The sequence below is a fragment of the Amphiura filiformis genome, chromosome 3 (assembly GCF_039555335.1).
Source record: "Amphiura filiformis chromosome 3, Afil_fr2py, whole genome shotgun sequence".
Lineage (NCBI taxonomy): Eukaryota > Metazoa > Echinodermata > Ophiuroidea > Amphilepidida > Amphiuridae > Amphiura > Amphiura filiformis.
In genome coordinates, this window is record NC_092630.1 from 51248838 (window position 1) to 51273819 (window position 24982).

The window sequence follows — 24982 nt, forward strand, 5'->3', positions numbered from 1 at the left end:
ACTAAACAAAACTAAATACTTTTTGAATTTTGACAAAAAGACGAAATATTAAGATTAGAAATTTAATAACGTGGCATAATCACTGCTTCATTTTTACTTCATTTACTGTATAAAACACATCTTTTGACTCATTATGACCCCAGATTTTTTTTCTTTTTGAGAAACAAAATCCTTCCAAACTTTTACATAGAGCCAAAAATTTACAAGATTAAATTTTTTTTATTTTGGCATAACAATTCAGGGAATTTTGTTTTTGTTTGTTAACGTTTGTTTTAATACGCAATCACTCGGGCACACCCTTTCCAACGAAAAATGAAAACTTTAATCTCAACATTTAATTTTGAGCATGGAGAAAGGAAATCATAATTTCCTTCCCGTTTCTCCCCATTTTCCCCTTCTGTTTTTCTTCTCTTTTTTTTCATTTTGCTTTTCACCTTTCCACATTTTTTTTCTTCTCAGACAACCCTTGTTTACCAAAAGTAATAAATTTTATTTAATTTATGACGACACAGCATTCTGTCATCCCTGTCTATCCCCGCTCCAAAGGTCTGACCTGGTTGTTAAACCGGCGCAGGCCAGATGTCAGAACTGCAAATCAAATGCAGCAAGGTAGAGGTTGTAATATCGTGCACATAGCTACCTATACCTCGCTGTGTATAGTGAACAGAGCACGTGTATTTTGCTCACTGGCAATTGATACAAACAGAAGGTATCAATAAATGGGACAGTATGAATGGATCGTTTTCGAAGTTTATGTTGTGATGAAGTTTGGCAGTCAACATGTGCGATGATGCCGAGTATTAGGGAACAAACCAAAAGATCAATGACGTCCTATAAACGAAACTAGTTTCGTTTAGGGGTGAGGGGGTAAAAATACTCAATTACGTTTGTACAAAACCATCGGTCTGAAGAATGTGTCATTATTATTATTATGTCAAAATTTTCAACATTTCATTATTACGTTTCTGGCAGGGAGGGAGGGGGTCGGCTGAGAAATGAAACTAGTTACGTTATAGGACGTCGTCGATCTTTTGGTTTGTTCCCTTATAGGGTCTACAGGGGTTTTAACAACATGGTGTATCGCCTAAACTTGGTCAGTTGTATTTGTAGAGCTGAATAGATTTCGGGGTCATCCAAGGTCACCCAGGGTTCATCTGAGGTCAAATGACTAAAAAACTGTCATAATGGCACGAAACTTGGTGGGTATAGTCAACATTTAGATTCAAATTATTGGAAGGTCATTTCGGTGTCATCCGAGGTCACCCAGGGGTCATCTGATGTCAAATTACTAAAAACTGACATAACAGCATGAAATTTGGTGAGTACAGTCAACATTAAGAGTCAAATGTTTGGACGGTCATTTTGGGGGTAATCCAAGGTCACTTAGGGGTCATCTGATGTCAAATGACTAACATCTGTCGTATGGGCATGAAACTTGCTAGGAAACTGTCTATACATACAAACTGAACTTCCACCACTGGCACGGCTCGGGTTGTTTTGGTAAAGCAATACCAACACCTGTTGTGAACTCGACACCACGAGGGGATATCCCATATCCCAACCCGTGCTCTGGGCATCTTGTAAAACATAAACATTACATATTATTGCCTTCTTTAATCACCCCACACTCCCCATCCACCATCCAGGCTTCGCCCATACAGGGTTCTGAAAAGAAACTCACATCTAAACACAACCACTACCATACCATCACCCAACAACCTTACACACCAACCGCGTATGACGAAAACCGCGCAACCCGAGAACCGCTCTAGTTATTAATATTATTATTTTGGGTCATTTTGGACCTATTTCCATTATTGGTAAATAGTTGGACCCATTTCCATTACGTTCCATTTCGACTCATTACAAAATATTATTTTCAAACCCCCATTTCCGAACACTCCTTTGCATATGTGACCAGCTCCAACAAAACCCGGAACAAGTCGCCAGACATGTTTTTTTGAGTTATAGGCCTTTAAAGATTACATTCCCATAAAGAAATTAAATTGTGGAATTCTTAATTTCATGGTATAAACCTGTGGGACTAAGTGGACTTTCAAATCATTGAAAGTACTTATTAAAAAGAGGTTTATTTAATCAATAAATAACAGTTGAAATATGATAATCCCTATTCAATAGGCAGAAAACTAATTAGCCCATTACTCAGAATTGCAATTTGGCAAAAATATCAAGGTATCATTTACAAAATTATCCATATCTTGAAAAGTATTGATGCTATGAAACTAATTGGCCCATTACTCAGAATAGCAATTTGACAAAAATATCAAGGTATCATTTACAAAATTATTCATCTTGAAAAGTATTGATGCTATTTTATAATTTTGGTATCATTTTAAAGCTTATTGTCTTGTGTTTACATTTTTTATTCAAATTATGAAATGTCAAAATGCGACTTGTTCCTGGTTTTGTCAGTGCGGGTCACATATTGATATCATGATTCATGATAGACTGGTATTTACTGAATATGTACAATTTACTATAGGGTTGATTGTCACAGCATACAAAAACACCCTATAAAACATGTTTTTGGTATATAGACCTATAACCAATAAAACATTAAATATGACTTTTCAGTATAATAGTTTGTGTTACTAGCAAGTTGGCAAAACAGGATAATATGATCCCAAATTCTGGAATTGGAAGTAGTCCTATGACTCCTATCCTTCAAGCAATAAACTTCCCTCGGGAACTTCCATAAATCCAAAAAAAAAAAAAAAAAACCTCCTCATGGAAATTGTTACAAACAAATTTGTGTATTTAATTATATGACATATTTAATAGGTGTAAATAAGTATTATATATATGCAAAATGGCAAAAGCATTTAATGCCAATGCCATAGAAAGTACATGTACTAGTATACTTAGTATACATGCAATTTGTATGTCAGTGCAAATACTCCACCTTAAAAATCAAATTTCCCCGCTACATACAGTATCAAAGAGCTAGAGGTTAAATAGTGGTTGGCTCAAGGTTAAAGATCAGATATACAACCCTGCTCTGCCTGTGTCTGTGATAAAGCATAGTCTAATACACGCATATCAGATTACTATCAGAAGTGTGATTCAAAAATCATGCAGTTGGTTTATTTGTCTTGAAAAGAAAGGAATTTCAAAGGTTTTCAATAGTACTTTAGTAGCCCATTAACTTCAATAATAAACAACATACACATTTGTACAGCTGTAAATTAAATTCACAATCATGTCAAAAATAAAAATGACATTTATTTAATATGTAAAAATATAAAAGAGAAATTATAAGTCCTAAACTTTTAAACCAGTAAAAAATCAACCATGTAGGCTGTGGCTAAAAAATACAAATACTGTATTCAAATTGTTCCCCCATACACTCACAGTCAAAATGTTTTAATTTTTTAATTTTTGTTGCTTTTATCATAATTAATGTCTATCACCTCAAAATATTTTTTTTCTAATAGACTATTGATCAAATTGAATGCCACTCCTCTACAACCCTTGGAAATCTGAACATTTCCTACTTGTCGCTAAAAAATCAGGACATTTCATTGTGTATCTAAGGCCATCCATTATACTCCTTGGAAATCCGGAATTTTTGACATTTGTCATTAAAAAATCCGGACTTTTTCAACATATTTAATGTCATTCCTCTATACCCCTTGGAAATGGAAATCCGGATTTTTTCAACATATTTGATGTCACTCCTCTATACCCCTTTGAAATCCGGATTTTTTCAACATATTTGATGTCACTCCTCTATACCCCTTGGAAATCCGGACTTTTACCCACTTGTCACTAAAAATCCGGATTTTTCCTCATATTTAATGCCACTCCTCTATACCCTTCTGTACAATATGAAGTTGGAATTCCGAAACTTCAACATGAAAGTGGTTAAAATTTCCGGGTTATTTTCACTTTTTAAGAATATGGAAATCCGGGTTTTTTCTTTGATTATTTGTGACCGGAAATCCAGACTTTTGTACAGTGATAAGCTTGGAAATCCGAGTTTTTCTCTCATTTCAAATTCACTCCTCTATAGGGGGTGTGCACTTATTTTCTGGAATAGCCCAATGTGCATTACAGAGACATTTAAAGGTATTTAGTAATGTAAACACATCTCAATAGGAGATAGGAATGATTGTGTGGCGTAAACCAGTCGATAGCAAATTAATCCCGACATTTTACAAAACACTTTTAACATAACTTTAGCAACTTTCTTAATAGAACGTGTCGGACCACCACTATGATAAGTGAAGAGTTATCTGTTCATGACATTTATCATTAGTCATGTTAGTTCACGTAATCGGGGTAATGGAGAACGGAGGTTCATGGAGATTATCACCATGTCGGTTTCCGATCAAGAATGTTGAATAACATGAAAACATGAGATGAAATAAAGCAAAACCGCAGAAGTTTAGTATTTACTTTAAATTAAAACATGAAAAGATTCTGCACTGTGTGGGCAAAGTAATTGACCACAGCCCACTTGATTTAGGAGATAATACAGGGTGTCCCAAAACTTGTTATACCCATTTTTTTGGCAAAAATAGATTTTTAAAATTATTTCATTGTTGTAAAGTAATTTTTTTAAATGTATTTGATTACATGCTCAACTTTTTGCTTAATATAAATATGCCTCATTTTCACACATAAATCAGAAGCCAGGACTCACGAGGGACCGGGATATAAAAAAAAAACGAATTCGTGAGGGACTTAGTGGGTTAAATAATTTTATCGGGACTTTCGGACGAAACCGGGATTAATAGCAGAAGTGAGCAGGACTGAGTTGATATCGGGACAACGGGATTATGTCCCATTTATATATAGTACCGGTAGTGTAAAGCTGGTCTTCAACCCTGAGTCCGTCATATACTCTTATCTTGGATTTTTCCCCGTTCACCCACTTCTGAGAATTGTGATTTGCGATAGTTCCATTGTTTACGATGACTCAATAGCCTGAATAGTAGTTTACTTTAGCCATGTTTGCGTTGCTTCAGTAGTTTGTAACTTTGTCGACGCGACGTCGCTATCGGGCATCTACGTTTACATACTTGTTTGGTCTTATTTATTTTTGAAAAACAAACATTGCCTAAATAGTCAGAACTCACAAGCAATTCACACTAAAATGTTCGGTGATCTTGTCGTATAATTCTCTAGCCTTAGTGAAAAAACTTGTTGCATAAACTTGACTAAACCACTACATTGCAAGAGGCATTTCCACACATGATCATGAGTGAAAATGTAATTATGGATGATTATTGTTCATCAATTGAGTTTGATCGTGATTAGGATGTTAGGTGCAATGACATAGCAAGGAAGGACACCAATTAAGCCTAAAGCAGATTGATTGGACTTGTCTTATTACCACTAAGGTGTAACCTCTCTGTGTCTTTTATAATAAGAATGTCGATTCAAACTTTACTGACACATTCTATACAGCCTAAAGTTCTGGTATATATAGGGCTCTATCAAAATTGAATCTGAATGCATATTGACGAATGGAAAATGTTTTTCTACCTTATACCGCAATAAAATTTGGGTTTCATCATTTTTTTAATAGCGAAAAATAACACATTGTTTGTGTATACTGAATATAATCACCATACAGGTAAAGTTACGGGAAAAGATCTTTTTTTTTTCTTAATTTCCATTTTGACCTAAATAACCACTAATTCCATCGCGTATCACAACATATCAGGAGAAAATATTAACTGAATGTACGAAAACGCCCAGGCTAACCATGCTTAAATTAAATTTAAAGATTAAATGTTTTTCGAAATGTCGTAGTTGTTTGAATACTTAAGACTGTAACCCAATTTGTAAGCCTTTAACATAAATAGAATGTCTTTATAAAAATGGAAACAGACCCGTGTGCCAATTTTGCTCTTTAAAGTGCAATGATCGACAAAAGATAAACAAAAATACATGTTTCCATGAAGTTATTGGCTCATTTTGGAATACGGTAAAGTGCCTATTGAATGAAGGCAAAGCTAAAAGGGTGATGCTTCTTTAGAAGGAAATGGCAACATTTGGACATCCTTTATTTTACTAAGGAAAGTACTTCATCAATTTCTTTCGTGGAGAGGTGTATAGTGTAAGCCTAAGGGGATGCTCAGTATTCACCAAGAAAAGCCTACTCACGGAACAGGGACAATAAGGGACAATAGACTCTTGCTGTAAAGTGTGCTGAGGCTTGTGGCTCAACGTCTAGGCGTTGTGCCTGTGCGTAGCGCACTATAAATCACTGCTATTTTTTTCTTCTTTTTTTGTTGTTGCGGTTATTCTAAAAGAAGCACGTTGCTCAGAAGATTCACCATACAGTTTCATACCACAAACATTGGAGTCATATTACCTATTACAGATGTCAAATCTCCGGAATAACCATGATAACGGTCTTAAATTCTGAACAGTCCAATCATGAGAATGAAGAACCTTATATGGTAAAAGCAAACTATCATCGCACTTATGGAATGACCCATAGACTTTCGACCCTGATGTTGTTTTTCAAATTTGTTTCATAACCTCAAGCTCTTTAATAGCTTCTTTATTTTGCCTTAATGGTCCTCATAATCAATGAGTAAGCACAAGAAAATGAATGTCTTCCGTTTCAACATTGTTAAGAATAGACCTTAATTATATTAATTGATTTTAGCACATTAAATCCGTAAGCATGGTAAGAGGTAGAAGATCTCTTGTAAGTCTTGTTTATCAAATGATTAAGAGATCTCGCTTTTAATTTCGTAAAATGTTCCTGCAGCAAAAGTACCGCAACGACGACATAACATTTTTACATTTTTTAGGACATCGTGATTCAATTTGATAAGCAATGGATATCAAACCGACATCAATGCCCATTCTCATGATTATATCGAATAAATCAACTCATCTTTATTTTAGGGTGATGTCAAAGACCGAGTTCAGAATCTGTGGTTCAGATCTGAAACTCATGTCAAAAAGTCTGAATGCAAGGTTTGTAGTGCAGATTTAATTGAAACTCATGTCAAAGACTGAGTTCAGGATCGGTGGTTCAGGTTTAGTTAAAACTCATGTCAAAGACTGAGTTCAGGATCGGTGGTTCATGTTTAATTGAAACTCATGTCAAAGACTGAGTTCAGGATCTGTGGTTCAGGTTTAGTTAAAACTCATGTCAAAGACTGAGTTCAGGATCGGTGGTTCATGTTTAATTGAAACTCATGTCAAAGACTGAGTTCAGGATCTGTGGTTCAGGTTTAGTTAAAACTCATGTCAAAGACTGAGTTCAGGATCTGTGGTTCGGGTTTGAAACCCATGTCAAAGTCAGACTGAGTTCAGTATAGATCTGTGGTTCTGGATCAGAATCTGAGTTCAGGATCTGTGGAACCTTGGTCAGACCATGGAAGCACGTAGTTTAGGTTTGAAACCCATGTCAAAATCAGACGGAGTTCAGGATATGTGGTTAACCAAAGACTGAATTCAGTATCTGTTGTTTATTCATACAAATGAGCCCATGATGTTACGAACTGTAGTGTCAACACAAAATCCTATATAGTCCAGTGTTGTATACAAAGTTGGATGACCCGTCAACAGTCACAACAGTGTCACTTTTGTCATGTTTGGGAGGAGGGGGATTGCTTCCCGGGGATTGCTTAGTCATCTGACATGATAATGCTCAGCTTTAGTGATAAATTTGACTGATTATTTGATCCAATATAAGCCTATGTTCCCTTGACCACCACATTACTTACGAACTCCTTGATCCTCCAATATGTCTGCGTTCCAATTATGATGTCCATATAGTAAGATGACACACACCAGATGATATCGCAAAAAAAATTCACATTTACATTAACATTTACAATTACAATTATCCAGTGTGATGTATGATGACAAACCTGGATTTTGTTATAAATCCGCGGCTATAAAGGCAATACAACTATATATTGTTTTAATAATTAATATTGGTTTATTGATAACTGAATACGGTACTTCAGAACCCAAAATAGCATCTCCTGAAAGACGTAAAAGTTTGTAGAAATTGGCCTAGTTGGGCCAGCTTGGCGTAGACCGAGGGTGGGGGTAGTGCGAGCCATAACCCTCTCCTTTTATGGGTTGTTGTCGAGTTTCTACGGGAAGATCATTTAAAACAAACAAATAAACAAACCTGGAAAGATCCTTGTAGTCATATTTAATATATCACATGTCAATGATGTAGCTTTACTATTGAATCTTTTAAGTATTGTCCGTATAAAATTTCTTGGTTTGACGTTTGACCAAATGCGAATTGGACAAAGCGATGTTGTACCAAGTGGGTATTTGCATGACTAATGACGATTGGACCCCGGGGATTGGACCAAATAGGATTGGGCCATTTAACTAAGTGCGGAATAAACTCTAATACTCTATAGCATATTCACAGCGATATTACAATATTTATTTATGTTGCTTCCATGCAGACTGTGGTTTGCCAGCAAATAGACTATTAAAAATGTAGGTCTTAGGGTTAAAAGTTTAGGCCTACTACGCGTTAACAAAATAATTGGAAAATGAGCACAATAATATTTTAATTGCAAATGTCTGGAAACAGATTTATTATAGTACGTGATCGGCCTACCGTAGAACGTGATCGGGAATAGTAAGAGCAAACCATTTGTCAACATTGGAACTGGTCTTGCTGTCTCAAGATTTCAGTGATTTGAACTCAAATTATTATTTTGTTTTTTATTATATTAAGCTTCACGGAAAGCTTTTCACCAGCTTTGCAGAGGGCAAAGAAGGAAGCTCGAAGAATTAGCGGATTGTGAAAATATATGCACTGATTTGTGAATAAATGTATTACAGGCATATGGAGCAATACAGACGAGGTGCAGCCCCATGTTAAGCTTGGATGACAGTAAAGAGAGGAAGATAGTCTATAGCAGTCTGATTATAGCAATTAATTTATCATAAAATGTCAAAAGTGTTTACTACTTGCTAGCTACCTTTATTATTTCAATGAAAAAGTCTCTTCTGAACAGCGTACACTGTGCACTTTCTCCTTCGCATCCATCATTATTTAGCACGTTGAAACTTTGGTCTTATGAGCTATCATATTAATATAATTTGTTAAACCTATATGCCTAAAATATACAGATACTCAGTATTAGTGGTGTCGGAAAATTAGAGGGGGCGAGCATATTTTGTACCTATTTTACTGGAATATTTGCGCTAAAAAATTTCAATTTCAAATTAATTTACCCCAGAATTAAGGTGATTTTTCCTATAAAATGGGCCAGTGCGCTGAAGCGCCCAAAATTTGGTAATGTTATCCTTAAATTGGCCCAACGGTGTTTTCGGACTCAGAAGGAAGATGCAGAGGGCAATTGTTGCTTTATTTTTTCTTCTATTAGGATGTTTAGTTGGAACTTGCCCCCATCCCGTCGTTTTCGCCTCCTATGATCATGATGATTAGTACGCGTCATTGAACTTTGCCGTTGTATGTCTTATTACATTTTATAACGCTCTTTGCTCACAGTTAGGTTTCTCATAATACTTTTATGGGTAATGACTAATGTCTAATGATAATCTAGGTTAAATTTGTGTTTCATTTTCATGTGTTCCCGGACCACAACGTATAGCCTACTCAAATTGGCCTTCTTGTAAACGTTCACCTTATTAACTTGTTGAATGCATTATTCATTCAGATTCTACTAACTCAACTTCAAAAATTGTATAATTCCTTGACCCTTCAACGGGACTTTATGTCCTTGAGATTAGTCACGTGCTTGTTGTTGTAAATAATTGTCTTTCTCCTCTTATCAATTCCACAATATGATTCCATGTCAGCTCACTGAACATCACGTAGCAAATGTCTATCTCCATAAATGTTTAAGGTTTGTCCTCTGTCTCCATAGGAAATCCACAGAAATTGATTTCGGATGTTGCTGCCAAAACTTAAGCAATTACCATCATCATGATCATGACCATGTTTGTTTTATGAACGCAATTGCAACAATTTTACACCTGGACCAGGAACCGGACTTTGTGTGTTGATAGGAAGGAACTTGGTGGATACCATTATACCAATAGGACAAGAATCGTAGTGAAGAAAAACTAAACCGGAATGACCCACACTGAATCTGAAACTAATTAATTGTCAAATCAAAACTGGTATTCAACGTCAAACCCATAATGGTCTCCGCAATTGCAATATGACGGTTAAATGCACTTTCAGTGATTAGGTAAATCAGAAAATGAAAAAGGAAAATTGTAAAAATCCGAAATTTACATTATATTACATTTTATAACTGCCCAGATCAACCATTACAACCATTTATTTAATAAAGTCTATTGCATTGTAACTATATCCAACACTATCTATGATTAGGCCGTATAAAATTAATGTTTTGGTTCTCGTCCCTCCTCCTCAATTTCTGGGATTTGTCAGATTTTTTTTTTTTTTTTTTAGATTTTCAATTATTTTAGACTTTGGAATGATTTATGAATTGTTCATACATATAAATAAGTTTATTAGAGAACAAGGACCACTTCCAAGTCTTTTTTTGTTACTATAGGAGGTTTATCCCTCAGAATCTCACATTTGAAAAAAAAGTGCCTCATCGTTTCCTCAAGCACTGTTGGAAAAGACCGAAAACTACAGACAATGCTGATTTTACACTGAAAAAAAAACAAAAACAAAACACCTCCCTCCCTCATCAATTCATACGGCCTTATGTACAATTGAACATGTATATATTATTAGGGATATGGTATTAGGTATATATTATGGACAATTTGAACAAACTCGCAACATTTTTTTGTTCGACTTTCATACGTTATGGTTATTGTAGAACTTGCTGCTATTTTGTTTTATAATATTAATATTATTAATATTATAACACGGAGCATACTGCAGTTACTGTCCGTTTTCCTATACACAATACACAGTGCTCTCACCATTGACGCGTGACCCCTACAAATGATCTACGTTGGAAGAATGGGTACTTGGCTAGTTAACATCACTGTGTGAAAAATAACCAGTCAATATGTTAGGTATTCTCCAAACTTCTAGCAAATATATTTCTCTAACATGACCTAAAATTACAGCTAGGTTAGATGTTCAGAAATAGTCGCACTTTTGTAAAATATGAGTGAGGGCAAGGCATAGCTAGCCAACTCCCCGTGTTAAAGGCCCTTTCAGTGATTTCACAGGAACATTAAAAAAATGGAAATTTGTCAGAGTTGCTTAGAAATAAAGAATAAGTCTACAGAATTTCATTAAACCACTTTTCCCTTGAATACATCGACAAATTAGTCAAAAAACAGCAGTTTTAGAAAGGTTTTCTAACTCAAATCAGATCGACTCGAGAAAATCGAGATTTTCGTACAGTGCGCCACCAATCGACTGGAAAAACTTCCTAGTCCAGTGTTTCTAACACGGGGGAAGTAGAGTCTAAATTGATTTAAAACAGACGCTTAATTTTTGTAGTAGAAAACAAAATAAGCAATTAAAGGTCACCGAGGCAATTCAGGCAAACTAACGGTCAATTCAAATATGAAAAACAGTTAAAATTGTGTATTTTGTTTAAAATAGTACATACATACATACATACATACACTGATGTAATAAGTAGTAGAAACAATACGCAACGCGTGTTGGTACGGTGGAGAGTGAGCTTCTTTCGATCTCGAGTCGGACTTTTTGTACTGTCAGTATTAAAAGTCCAGATTCATGTAAATGCTTTATTTTGTCTAAAATACACGGCTTTCGACCGAACCACTGGCTATGTTAGCACATCTATGCCAATTACAAAGGTACCAAAATCTGAATTTTGATGATTTTTACGATCGTCCGGATGAGCAAATCACTGAATGGGCCTTTAATTGAATGGAGATTTGACCGAAAATATTGGTATCGGACCGCTCACTTCTGAAGGATGCCACAAAAAAACGGTACAAGCTACATTTTAACTATTCTCTGGCAATCATCATGATGAGTTTCTGATATAGTATGCCGAAATTGGGTACTGTAGGTGATTGACAAATGGTCGCACTTTTCTGATAAATAAGTGACAGTGAACATGAAATATCAGCGCCCATAAACCCAAGTTAGTAGCTAGTTAGTGGAGGCCGTCACGTGACTGATTATTGATTATTGAAGTGCCTTATTAATAGATACGCACGATTTAGGGCAAGAAAAACAAACCGGGATACTTTTGGAGACATCATCATCATCATCATCATCATCATCATCATCATCATCATCATCATCATCGACATCATCATCATCATCACTTTCTACATTTTTTCTAAACAACATAGGGCCTACCGTTTTAATAAGATTTTTTTCTTGAAATGCATGTAACTATAATTATTGTTTAGAGCGTGATGAAATAAAACATCACGATTTTCATCACAAAACAAAGTAATAGGCCTACAAAGGAAATACATTTTTCAAGAGTGATTGAATAAAACATCACGATTTTCATCACGGAACAAAGTAATACATAAGACATTGTTTGTTTGATTGCAATCAACCGCGACAGTTCGTCTCACACACATAACAATGCACTGCGATCAAATAGGTTGATGACAACATTTGATTGAATGGACTGCACTGCGCCATGATTACGTGCACCGGTTCAAATCCTTTGTTTGGAGCCAATCAATAATTTCACGTACAGCCTCTATGCAAATTAGAGTTTACACACGCTGCAGCTGGGGTAATCGACCGAAGCTTGTTGCCGTTAGTGATCGAATGCATGAGCTTATTTGCTTTACTGAATCGATTTACTGGATTAATTTCCTGTTAACTGGGTTTAATGCCACAAAGGTCGAATCGCCTTTGCCATGGACCATGACTGCATCATGGGCATAAGCAGTGTAATGGGAATACTGATGAAACCTTCAAGGAAGTATATGTATAAAATAAAGGAAGTTGAAATATACCTGTGCAAATTGAAATTGAAAAAAGTCAATGTATTCAAATAAAAATATGAACAATGAATGGATATTTGGCATGCGCTATTGAATCACTTCCACTAAGTTCCAGTATTCGATGATTGAATTAAGCATTAAGAAATGAACGCCACTGCACATACACAAAATCTGATACACTACCAGATTCCTATTGCTGCCGCCCCAGAGGTACAGTGCTGCCCAGATACTTCGGTCCGATTTCTCGAAGCATGGCTAATGGTCCTAAGCCACCATGCAGGTTTAAGCCCAATTTATAGTCATATATACCAGTGCTTACAATTTCACATTGTACGCTACATCGCCTACAAAGATAAATCAATACAATGGATCCACATTGAAGCCTGACCATCGGACCTTAGTCAGTACTCGGGACCAGTACATCACCAATCTAGTACCAGTGTGTGTACTGCTCATGTGATTCCGACATGTGTACTCTAGAGTACCCACGAAGTAGCTGGGCAACAGCGTACCTCTGGGTGAGGCAGCAATAGGAATCCGATAGTGTAATCATAACTCTTCACGCTAATCTTAACATCAAGATCTATTTTAATACTGATCTTAACAATTCAGATGTTCCGAACCCTAAAACATAATCATAACCCCCAAATCTAAAGCTGGACCATTACATTTGAGGCCTACCTATAACATTCGGTATCATTAGGTATGTTAAGAAAACAAATTATTTTACCAAAGCCATTTTTGTCACTTTTATGATTTCAAAATTTTCTGGGGTCCTTGCTTCTAGCATGACTGAATTCCGCTAAAATTATATCTCATTTCCTGATTCGTTGAATGTTGACAACTTATGTGAAAGATTTGTTCAAACTGATAAGACAAACTGCATTTGCCTAGCTGAGGAAAACTGTTCTTTTTCACGCATTTGAGTCAAAACATCAATCACAATTAGATGACGCGACAACTGCAGGGCCACACTACCAAATTCTGAATTCGTAGTTTCTTGTGGTTGAAACGCCCTGGTGCATTCACAACAAGTGTATGATACGTATATTTTACCCTAACCAGTAATCTGTTGGAAGTAGAGCTTCTCGATTTTTCGCAGCGATGTATCGAAAACCGTGTAAATCATGCACAGTGCCTTTATGTTGTGAAGTCATTTGGTGAATTGAACCAACTAAGAAGTGCTAAACAATTCGGTCGATGCGCCTCCAGCGTTTGCTGGAGGAGAGGTCAAAATACGAAGTACATAAGGAAAATGTCGACATCCAAAGCGCGCGTAATACGAATACAACACAGGAACATAATGTCATTGTGTTTTAATGTCAATATAATGATGTTACACGCGAATGCGCAGTAAAACTGTAATTTACAATTAAAGTAGACCCATTTTCTTCTATTGATCACATGGAATCCTTCGTGGAGCTGTTTTCAAAATTATTAGGACCTATCATCACACTCGCGTGAAAATCCACTGATGGTTAGAACGATGAAGTTATTTTGAACGTTGGCATAGAGCAGTGAGCATTTGCGAATTAAGCGAGTAGTCATTATTTTAATCTATTTTTGTATAGTTGTATGAATGTGTTTTCTCCCAAACCAGGGATATGCCCAAACCAACTGAAATACATTTTCATTACCAAAATAATAGTAATTTCAACTTCTCAAATCTGAGTGCTAAGTTATGACGACGACGTTTCTCTCGACGCACTGTCGCATACTCGCGTTAATGGTAATGGCAAATAATATAATTGCAGACAGAATCCTTCATAACTTGCTAAATTGGCAAGTTTGTCCTTATTATGTCACCTTTGGACTTCACTTGTTTTACATTATATTTTACACAAATGTCAAAATCTGTTTTTGATGATTTTAATTTTTAATTTTCTGATTTACGGCGGAGACACTGCGTCTCTTTACCTTTTGAAGGGGCGTATATTGATGGTAGTATCGTCAACCACATTTTACCCCGGAAATTTGCGTACATAAAGTCATGCACATCTGGTTGAAAGAATTAGGATATAGAGGTAAAGAACATTTCCTTAGTGTACAACATGATGCACCGTCCGGTTACCGCAAGTTACTGGTTTGGGAATCCATGTCCGCTATACAGCGCTATACAGTGCCATCCAACATGATCAAGAGAAAATAATTATGTTGTCGTTGAATATAATCCTACTCATCCTGGGTCATAATTTGAACTATTATGAAGGGGTGGTTGTTGTTGCAACCCATATATATATTTAGTGCCATACCTATACTATTACTGTTATATATAGCCCTACTTGCTGCCGATGTAAATTATATTGCTATGGTCTTCTCTATCCAGTGATACCAACATAATACAAACACTTAGGTGAGCGCAAAAGATTAATCTTCGATTAGCTTGAGTCATTCGGGTATACACAAACGCGCTAGCAACTATATTAAACTCTTGCGATTTGGTAGTTCACAGTGATCTTTGGCAAAAATTGAAGAAAATTGTAGAAGAATTCAAATATCACAGATATACTTTTGTAGGTCCTGTGGTTCTTGGGTTATGTTGTAAAGAGGGCTGAAACAACAACACTTTTGTAAAACGTACATAATTCATTAACAACATACAATAAATCAAGCAAGTTTTCAAAGTATATGATTTGTAGAATGAACTTTTGCAAAACATCAAAGTGTTATTTTTCAATAACATATTGATTTAGACAATGAAAAACGATTGTTTGGCTGCTTAGACCAACAATACCTCGTCTACCATGAAGTACAAACACTGAAATGAACGCAAAGGATTAATCTTCAATTAGTTTGAGTCATTTGGGTATACACAAACGCGCTAGAAAATGATTTAATATTTTATTTACTAGGCAAGTAACTGATTTCCCTGTCCCATATCTATCATGGGTCCCATAGAACTTGTGCATCTATCTGAAACTAATCTTTTGTTATGCTAAATAGCCTTCCGAATTTTGAATGTTGAAGGGCGCGCTGTACATACATCAGTGAATATCAAAAGAGGAGCTAGTCTGTTTCCGTGTCAAAAAATGACAAAAATGACACGGAATTTCTGGCGAACTTTTAATAATTATGCAATAACAAAGCGTTTTAGTATTTCACTTTAGAAACTACAGGGGTTGGTTGAACCACCGGCTCTTCCTAGTTCAACCACCCCTTCCTAGGACGAGGGTTAAATTGGGTATCAATTAGCTTAACTAATTTTATTTGACTTTTTGTCTTGTCTTTTCCAGTATCTGGTCTCCGTCCAGAATGACTCCAACGATGACACTACCGTTGTGCGTCGCCATCGTACTAACAGTGATATCATGCGCCTATTCCAAACCATTGAGACATGAAAAAGCAATGGATGTATATATAGTAGACTCTAACGTGCCTATTACCATAGCAAATGAAATCGCTAAGAAACACAAAGAAGTGAATTTCAAAGGTTCTGCCATCCCCAACCAATTCCTCTTATACGATGTGAACCACGATAGGAGGGTATCATTGGCAGAACTTGCCTACGCAACAGATACGAAGATAGAAGATGCCAAAGAACCATTCAAAGCAGCAGATATTGACAGTAAGTCATGATATACGACCGTATAATCTACACATCTATTAAAGCCATAATTTACTATTTTGGTTAATTATAATCTTATTCTTTCCCAAAAATTATGAAATAGTATTAGTGACAACTGTCAGGAAGGGTTTCTAAGTCCAAATATGGTCAAGTGAAGGAAAACTACTATCTTGGCTGCTGCGGTCTTATACGGGGGATTATTGTATTAAAACTAAATTCATTTAAACATATAGTACATTGTGGCTTTAAAGGAAGTTGGATATCTGTGAGTTTTCTCCAAATAATATACAAAGCTGGGCTTCGATGCATTTTACGTTTGTTCAAACTTAATATAATAATAGATTTCAGATAACGACGTAGAAAAACTTATTAATTTTTGTAAATTGTTACAGGACTCTCTGAAAAAAGAACACTCTTAATATGTTTCTTGCTCATCAACTCAAGTTCTGGATTTATACAGTAATAATCTGGGTCTGGAAAGTCTGAGTCATGTGCATAGATTTTGAAATAAAAGCGAAGTTAGCACAAAGAATTATTTTTTTATACACCAAAGTAAGTTGGATAGCGCCATCGATAGTAAAATAGTGTACTCTAGACTTTATTTTTATCCAACGCACGTGGCGCATGAAACGTTCACTGGACCCAGCTGGAGGGCTTGTATAAACAGTATAGGCTATGTCGTATCCCAGAGATCTTTATCTCGAATTGCAGTTGTGAAAGAAAACAAGACGAGACAACACACATCAAAACATATCAAGGGAAATAATAGCATAGACATGCGGGCGAAGAGAGAATACATTTATATACAAAAAGTAACATACGTCTCTCACACCATATAATACACTAAGCCAAAAAAGAAACTTTTAATTTTTCTCAAGGTCATATCTTAAAATCCTGTGCATCAAAATGAACCCAAATTACACACAGGATTACTTCAATACTCTACTCTAAACACATGTCAGTAACCAAGCAGTTGTCCACATTATATAATACACCGTTGTACAACTGCTTGGTTACTGATATGTATTTAGAGTAGAGTATTGAAGTAATCCTGTGTGTAATTTGGGTTCATTTTGATGCACATGGTTTTAAGATATGACCTTGTGAAAAATTATAAGTTTCGTTTTTGGCTTAGTGTAATTTTCACTAAGTCTTGCGTCTGTTTACCAGCGTTACGATACTTGTTCTGAGTCATATTCCTTACCTGTCGGCTAATGATTTTCTATAATTCTTTATTTCAGGGGATTGGTACTTATCTTTGGAAGAGTTCACTCAAGCGCCATGGATATTTGAAGCAGAAGGTGTTACTATGCGTATGGACACACTAGATGACAACAATTAACGCATGTTGCTGTCTATGGAGTTACCTTATACATTAGCTATTCCAAAGATTCCATTGCCGCTCTTGAAATAAACAAAAAACTGATAAACAAGAGCAAAGCAAAAACAATGCTATTTAATCATTATAATTTTGTGTGAGCAAGTGATTATTGTAAGAGTCAGACTGTCAGAGAGTTTGCCAACCGTCGGTTCTCCTCAATATGAAACATTTTGTTGATATGAGATTTTGATAAGCATTTTTTAACCAACTTGAACTCATCTGCTACCATGATGTACAAAAACTTCAAGTCAACTTGTGGATAACGTACATTTCACGAGCTAATTGCCCAACATAGTGTTAACGTGGATATTGCTATATGCATATCTGCAATTTATGCATCTGAAATTGAGTTATTGTTAACGATCATCATAATAATGCCGAAATAATGCAGCAATCAGCTTCTTCAACTCATCAGACCTTTCAAGGTCATATCTAGATTGCTGCTTAAATATTACCTAGATTGCAGCAATCAGCTTCTCCGACTGACCAGGTCATTACTTACATGACTTAGATTGCTGCTTAAAGTGGATTGAAATAGTAGGTAATAGTGATATGAAACCAAACGTAAAAACTACATGTAATATAAGTTCAAATGCTTGTCATAAATAGTGTCAAATTCAAATAGCTACATATGAAACTGCAGAAGCAAATAAGACAACACACTTTAGCTCATGTAAGCAGGTTCGCCACAGTTTTCGCTGTTTGATTTGTAATTTTTTCTTGTTTTTTGTCTCCTGTATTTTGTCTGTGTTTAACTTGTTCCCTCACAAGTTGGTAGTAACCTCCTTCTTTTCATTTGGATTGAAATGCAGAAAAGATAGCCCAAGAGAAAATGTGATCTTTTATGATGTTGTTGGTTTTGTGAAGGACAAAAAAAAAGAGGGTCGCCGACTGAGAGGTGAATGTCACTTATGGATTTATTAATGACTCGATGTATTTTATGTATAATATTCATTATTATTCGTTAATTATTTCTTTAAACACTAATCGATATTAGTTATGCATTTCTAATTATATGTGAAAACAATGTATGCTGCCTTAACCATTTAACCTTACCCTGCAGGATCTGATGCCAGTGAGCGATCCATCAGATATGCTATATATTAGTCTCATATCCCTGATATTAGGTCCCCTGGATCTACGTCGATCTTCAGCTACAAATTTATGGCAATCATCTATGTTATAAAATGCGTATATTAATATGAAATGAAGGCTACTTTGACTATTTATAAAGCTGCAATTAGCACAATATTTGTTTTTATCAGTTAATAACAATAATTTAAGAATTGTTTTATTGTGTTCTCCTGGAGAATGTTCTTTCAAAAAATAAAATATTAAATGGTATTCTTGACAAGAGTCGGTGTGTGGGGGTGCGGGGTGTGTGTGGGGGGGGGGGGTGTAGGGGTGTGTTTACCGACAAACGAGAACACGTACATGACATTTCACATTTAAACCATGGACCACTCTACAAAGGGGAACTGCCCTCGGTTTCGGAGGTCTGCAAATGGTGGCTGTCAAAGGTGTCGTTTAAAGTAGGTGGTCATTTTCAGAGGTGGCCATGCTGTCGGTGCTGGCGTACTGAAGATACCATGACATATGTGACAATGCTGCGAACATAAAGTGAACTGCCCTTTATTCACTTAAATGTTGGTTAAGAAGAAGTTGGACTTAATACAGACGAAAACTCATCTTTTCAACGTTAAAGTTGAAAGCACAGCTGAAAGCAGACCTGTGTCATTTATGAATTATTTAGTTGATCATTCTTTGACCGTCTGTGTAGTTTTAGTTTATTTTTACTAACAAATCAAACATACATAAGACCCAGAATGAAAATAAGTATTTTGATCCTTCTTTAACCGTACTATCTATTTGACAAAATAATGTAGTCTTTCTTTTCTTGAGCATATTTCTAATCATGGATTGTAATCTTTAGATTTCAAACAAGCATTAAATGATGAATTAAAAAGTGACACTACAGTCAAGATACCAATTGAATTTGTTCGTATTAATTTCATTTCTCAAGTAATAACTGAACATACCCTTCACTTTCTGTCTTATGTAAAGATTAGGAGCAAAAACTATAGTACATTTGGCTTCCTCGTATCACGCGCTACAGATGCACAGCATGATGCAGTCATGTCTACAGTAGAATTCATCTCGACCTTTGCAGGACTTTGCAGTTGGGTAACCGATTATAAAGGAAACGAAAGGAAACAATGGTATGTGTACCTTTGTTCACGAAATGAGACAATGGCGTGCTTTTTGTAAACCAGCATTCTTGAAAATGAGCAACATAATGATTGTTGACTTAACACGGTTTGGAAATAATTTCTTCATATTTTTGGTGTTATCTGTCGTTTACATATCCTTCCTAAAACACAAAAGTGCGACCCTCTCCAAACACCTAAATTAGCTAAAAATTTAGGACATGTTACAAAACTATATTGTCTAGAATTTTAGAAGAGTACTTTTAATATTGGCCGGTTATTTTTCACACAGCGACGTTAACTAGGCAATGTACTATTACCTATAACATTAACTAAAACACCAAAGTACGAATATTTCCAAACATCTAAATTAGCTAAAAATTTAGGACATGTTAAAAACTATATTTTCTAGAACTTTAGAAGAGTACTTTTAATATTGGCCGGTTATTTTTCACACAGCGACGTTAACTAGTCATATCCCCATACTTTTAACGTAGGCTATTTGTAGAGGTCACGCGTCAATGGGAAAGAGCACTGTGTATTGTGTATAGGAAAACGGACAGTAACTGCAGTATGGATGGGGGTGATCTCGCGTGTGTGTGTGGACGCTACTGTCTCAAGAAAACCAAATGGACTATAATAGAGTCCAAATGGACTATAATAGATTGAATGCTTTTATTGATAAGCACCTTTTAATATTTAACATGAAAACATAAGTGAAAGCAAACCTGTATCATGTATGAAGCATGATTATCAATTGAATACCTGAATACAAAACCCACCCAAGTCCATACTTTGGCCAAATTGAGTTAAGCATGGGCGATTGTTGCTTATCATAGGTCTATCGTATGTTGCGGTGATAGCAACATTGATGACGAAATAAGTGGTAAATAACGCAGAAATGAAGCTGAATGAGCACAGAAAAAGAAAAAAGACTGAGAACAAAGGGTAATGAATACGCTTGCTATGTGATTCAAAACCCAAGTCTGGCATACAAAATGACCCCTCACGAAGTCCCCGATGCTAATCGTCATACCTAAGTAATACAGTTTAACCCACTCATTTGCATGTAAAACTTACCCTATTTATCAGGTAAATCTAACTGAAGGAATTAAAATGATACACAGTTTTTTAGTTTTCTCAAAATCACTTTCCATGGACTTGGGTGGGTTTTGTATTCATGTAATCAATTATTAGAGAGATTGCGATGTTCCATACGTGCTGCGTGGACCGTTGCTGTGTCATTTATGAAGCATGATTATCAATTATTATTGAGATTGCGATGTTACATACGTGCTGCGTGGACCGTACGTTTATACGGTATTCAAAACGTGCGTTCATATTGCTAGTCTGTTCCAAGCTGGATGTGCTCCTTCGCACGAAGGAGAACAAGGCGGCTGGAACAAAGACTAACATCTGATCTGGTTACAAGAGGGCGAAAGCCTTGAAATTTAGTGGTCACCGGGTCTAATGTCTACTTCAATACAACATGCTTTTGATTTTGACTAAAAACCATGGTTAATAACATGCTGCTTAAAATTAATTATATTTCAGTGCTTCCTAAATATTATGGTTGCCAAAAAAAAAATATATATATATATAAGGTCCACTACATCCATATATAGACTTTCCTACGTATATTTATTATCCTTGACTCACTTTAAAGGGCCCCAATCGACAACATCATCCCCTCGATTTTTGTCATTGTTAATGCGTTTTTGGCATCACGAAATAGATCGTATTTTTCTCAACATTGCTTGCCTGCCCAGAATGCAGTTCACGCATACTAAGGTATTGGATGGCAAATTGTGATATTTATTCACATTTACGCTGAAAACCAATAGGGTTATCCCCCCTTTAATATATTGTTAAATGGACAAATTTTGTGCATTTTCGACGTAGTCTCCACGTTCATTTTATACGTGTGAAATCTTCAAAACTGGCTAAATACGCGACCTCGCTTCGATACATCGACAGTGCTTTTAAGTGAAATACAAGTGTCGTAATCAATGTTTATCCGGTGTGTTTCATCCTGGGAACATGAAATGTTTTATAGCAGTAGACTTCTTGACATAAATTATATCATGCCAGGAATAAGTTTTCAATTAGACTTTCTCCCCTACAGACATGATAGATGACCATACAGCCGAAGATGCATTTTCACCTGTTAAGTTCAAATATTAGTGATTAATGAAACCGGGTTCAGGGTAGACATTTTCAGGAAGTCAACATTGGATACCTGCCAAGCATACAATCGAGTGGTCACTTATAGAATGTGTTCTTCTCCTCAGGCCTGGACAAATAAGCATATACGGTGTGTAAGTGCGTGCTACCGTTGCTTAATGCTTAATTGATTGCGGCATACAACTACTCAACCTTGTTAGTTGATCTGGAAGATGATATTAATTTGAAGGGTATACATTCTGAACAAAAGTCATCATCTAAATAGACCATGTGCAATACAACTGCGTCTTTAAAACACATTCCAGAGAACAGCACGACAAACATGATTCGAACAGATGATTCAACACAACAAGAAACACAACAAATTATTATGAAAGAAACAAAATACAGTCATATTTAAGTGAACAATATGAAAATGGCTACTTGGCGTTGAAGACAGAAGAGAGATGCGAAAAGGTGCACACCGGGAAGCCACCAACACAGAAGCTACTACTGCGTATTACGTAGGTTAATATAGTAGGGAATGGGGCTTTTAGCAAATCTGCTTGTGCGTGCACGCAAGTTAGAGATATGGGCTGCATTTCTCGGCTGTCTTTCCTGGACTTTAAGCTACTAGGAGGGAGCAACATGTTGGTACGCTCTGATATAGCAAGCGAATGCGCAAACTTAAGCGAGTGATGCTCCCGGTGATGCTCCCTCCTGGCAGAGAAAAAGAGTGTGAGAACCTAGCTTACAAACACTAGCTGCATTATCATAAGAAATATAATCAGCACCTAAAATGATGCCCTTTTTGGACACGTTCATATGCACAGGATTGCTTAACAGTGAGCGATGAATGGCAAATGGCATCGGAGTCTTCCAAAAGGGGACGTATGTTAACCAATGTAAACTGTGGTCAGCTCAGAAACATTGAAACCAAAACGTTTCAGAAAACAGAGCATGAAGAGGCTTTTGTTGGCACACTTGCACATGTGATCCACCTGGGCATCCCATTTAAGATCTTACTGTATGAAGATGACCAGGACTTGAAACAAAAGAAAGCAATGATGGGCCTATCTTCAGATCGGGATGAGAAGGTGGGTTTCTCATTCTCATTAATGGCATATCCTCTTCTAGCCAAACTTTGATCTACGGCGTGCCACAAGGATCTTTTCTAGGTCCCCTTTTATTTGCCATCTATATGCTGCCTCTCGGGAAACTCATCCGTCAGTATGAACTCGATCTGCATTTTTATGCAGATGACACACAGCTGTATGCATCGGTGTGTCCAACATCTGAGGAGGGTGTAACTCAAGCTGTGTCAAATGTGAAAATTTGGATGTCCAAAAATTGTCTCAAACTCAATGCTGAAAAAAATGAAGTTATGGTGATTGGTTTTAGTCTAGAGCGCAGTTGGCAAAGTTCAACTTGCCTTCAGTGAATATCGCTGGTGTCAACGTCCCCGTTCAGAGAAACCCTGTTAGAAATCTAGGGGTCGTGTTCGATCCTGGGTTGACAATGATCTCCCATGTTGCAAATGTTAGCAAGACTGCCAATTATCATCTCATTAACATCAGTAGGGCTCGCAAAATGCTTACAACAGAAGCTGATAAGTTAGCCGTGCATACCCTTGTTACCAGCAGACTGGACTATTGCAACAGCCTCTTGACAGGCATCAGCAAATCTCTTATCATCAGACTCCAAAATGTACAACGCACTTCAGCCAGGATCATCGCTAAGCGTAGAAAATTTGACTCAATCACTCATGAACTTGTTGCGCTCCACTGGCTCCCCATACAGCAACGCATCATTTTCAAAGTCCTCCTTTTAGTCTACAAAGCTCACCACAAACTGTCTCCTTGTTACATCTCTGATTTGCTTCAGCCACAACCGGTTCGTCGACAACTGCGGTCATCAACATCATCTCCTCAGTTTCTTGAACTCAGAACCCATTGTGTGTCATTCGCAGACAGATCTTTTTCATGCTTCGGACCAAAAGAGTGGAACAAACTTCCGATCCATATTAAGAATGCTCAGACTGTTGGCATTTTCAAAAAGCTGCTAAAATGCCATCTGTTCCAACAAGCCTATCAGACTTGAATTCTTGTGTCTGCCTTTCAGCGCCTTTGAACAATTGACTTTTTGTATATTGGCGCTTTATACATTTTTGTTGTTGTTATTGTTGTTTCTCATGAAACAAATTTGAATAACTTGTCATTTGTCAGTCAGGGTTATGTTTCAGGCGGTTACTTACAGACCAGTCCAAGAAGTCATCAAGATCATACTGAAGGTTGTCTTTCTCAATACACACACGGTTCTCAACGAATGTACCATCCCGGCTGATATATTGGTAGGGTAAGATGCGCAGTGTCTACACAATCATGTTTAAAACTAAGATTCAGGGACGTATTCTAAATTGCTGCTTATACAAAATCTATTATCGTATTTATATTATTTTCCCTTTAAGAAATTTTGAAAGTTAGCTTTAGTGTAATACATATCGGTTTGGTGATATTTTCTTTTTCGAACTAGGATAATACGTATCGGAGCGAAGAAGTAATGATTCATCTCATTCGTTTATTAGCAATCGGTCATCATCACTATGCAGCAATTCAACTATGAAGACAGTTTTATTTGGCGAAACAAAATGTTGTTTCAAGACATTTTCCAGTTCAACTTACAAGGTTGAGCAGTTGTATGCCACAGTCAATTAGGCATTACGCAACGGTAGCACGCACTTACGTACCGTATATGCTTATTTGTCCAGGCTTGAGGAGGAGA

At 36.4% G+C, this 24982-nt stretch overlaps 1 protein-coding gene across 1 annotated transcript in view; it reads left to right on the top strand.

The window, feature by feature from the left end:
• Positions 1 to 19177, top strand: part of LOC140148691 (EF-hand calcium-binding domain-containing protein 1-like) — a 33291-nt gene extending 14114 nt beyond the window's left edge. Inside the window, exons 2-3 of the mRNA XM_072170730.1 lie at positions 16119 to 16450; positions 17692 to 19177. Coding sequence (XP_072026831.1) covers positions 16138 to 16450; positions 17692 to 17792 — 414 coding nt within the window. The 5' untranslated portion in view covers positions 16119 to 16137 and the 3' untranslated portion in view covers positions 17793 to 19177. The remainder of the gene's footprint in view (positions 1 to 16118; positions 16451 to 17691) is intronic.
• The last annotated feature ends 5805 nt before the right edge of the window (positions 19178 to 24982 follow it).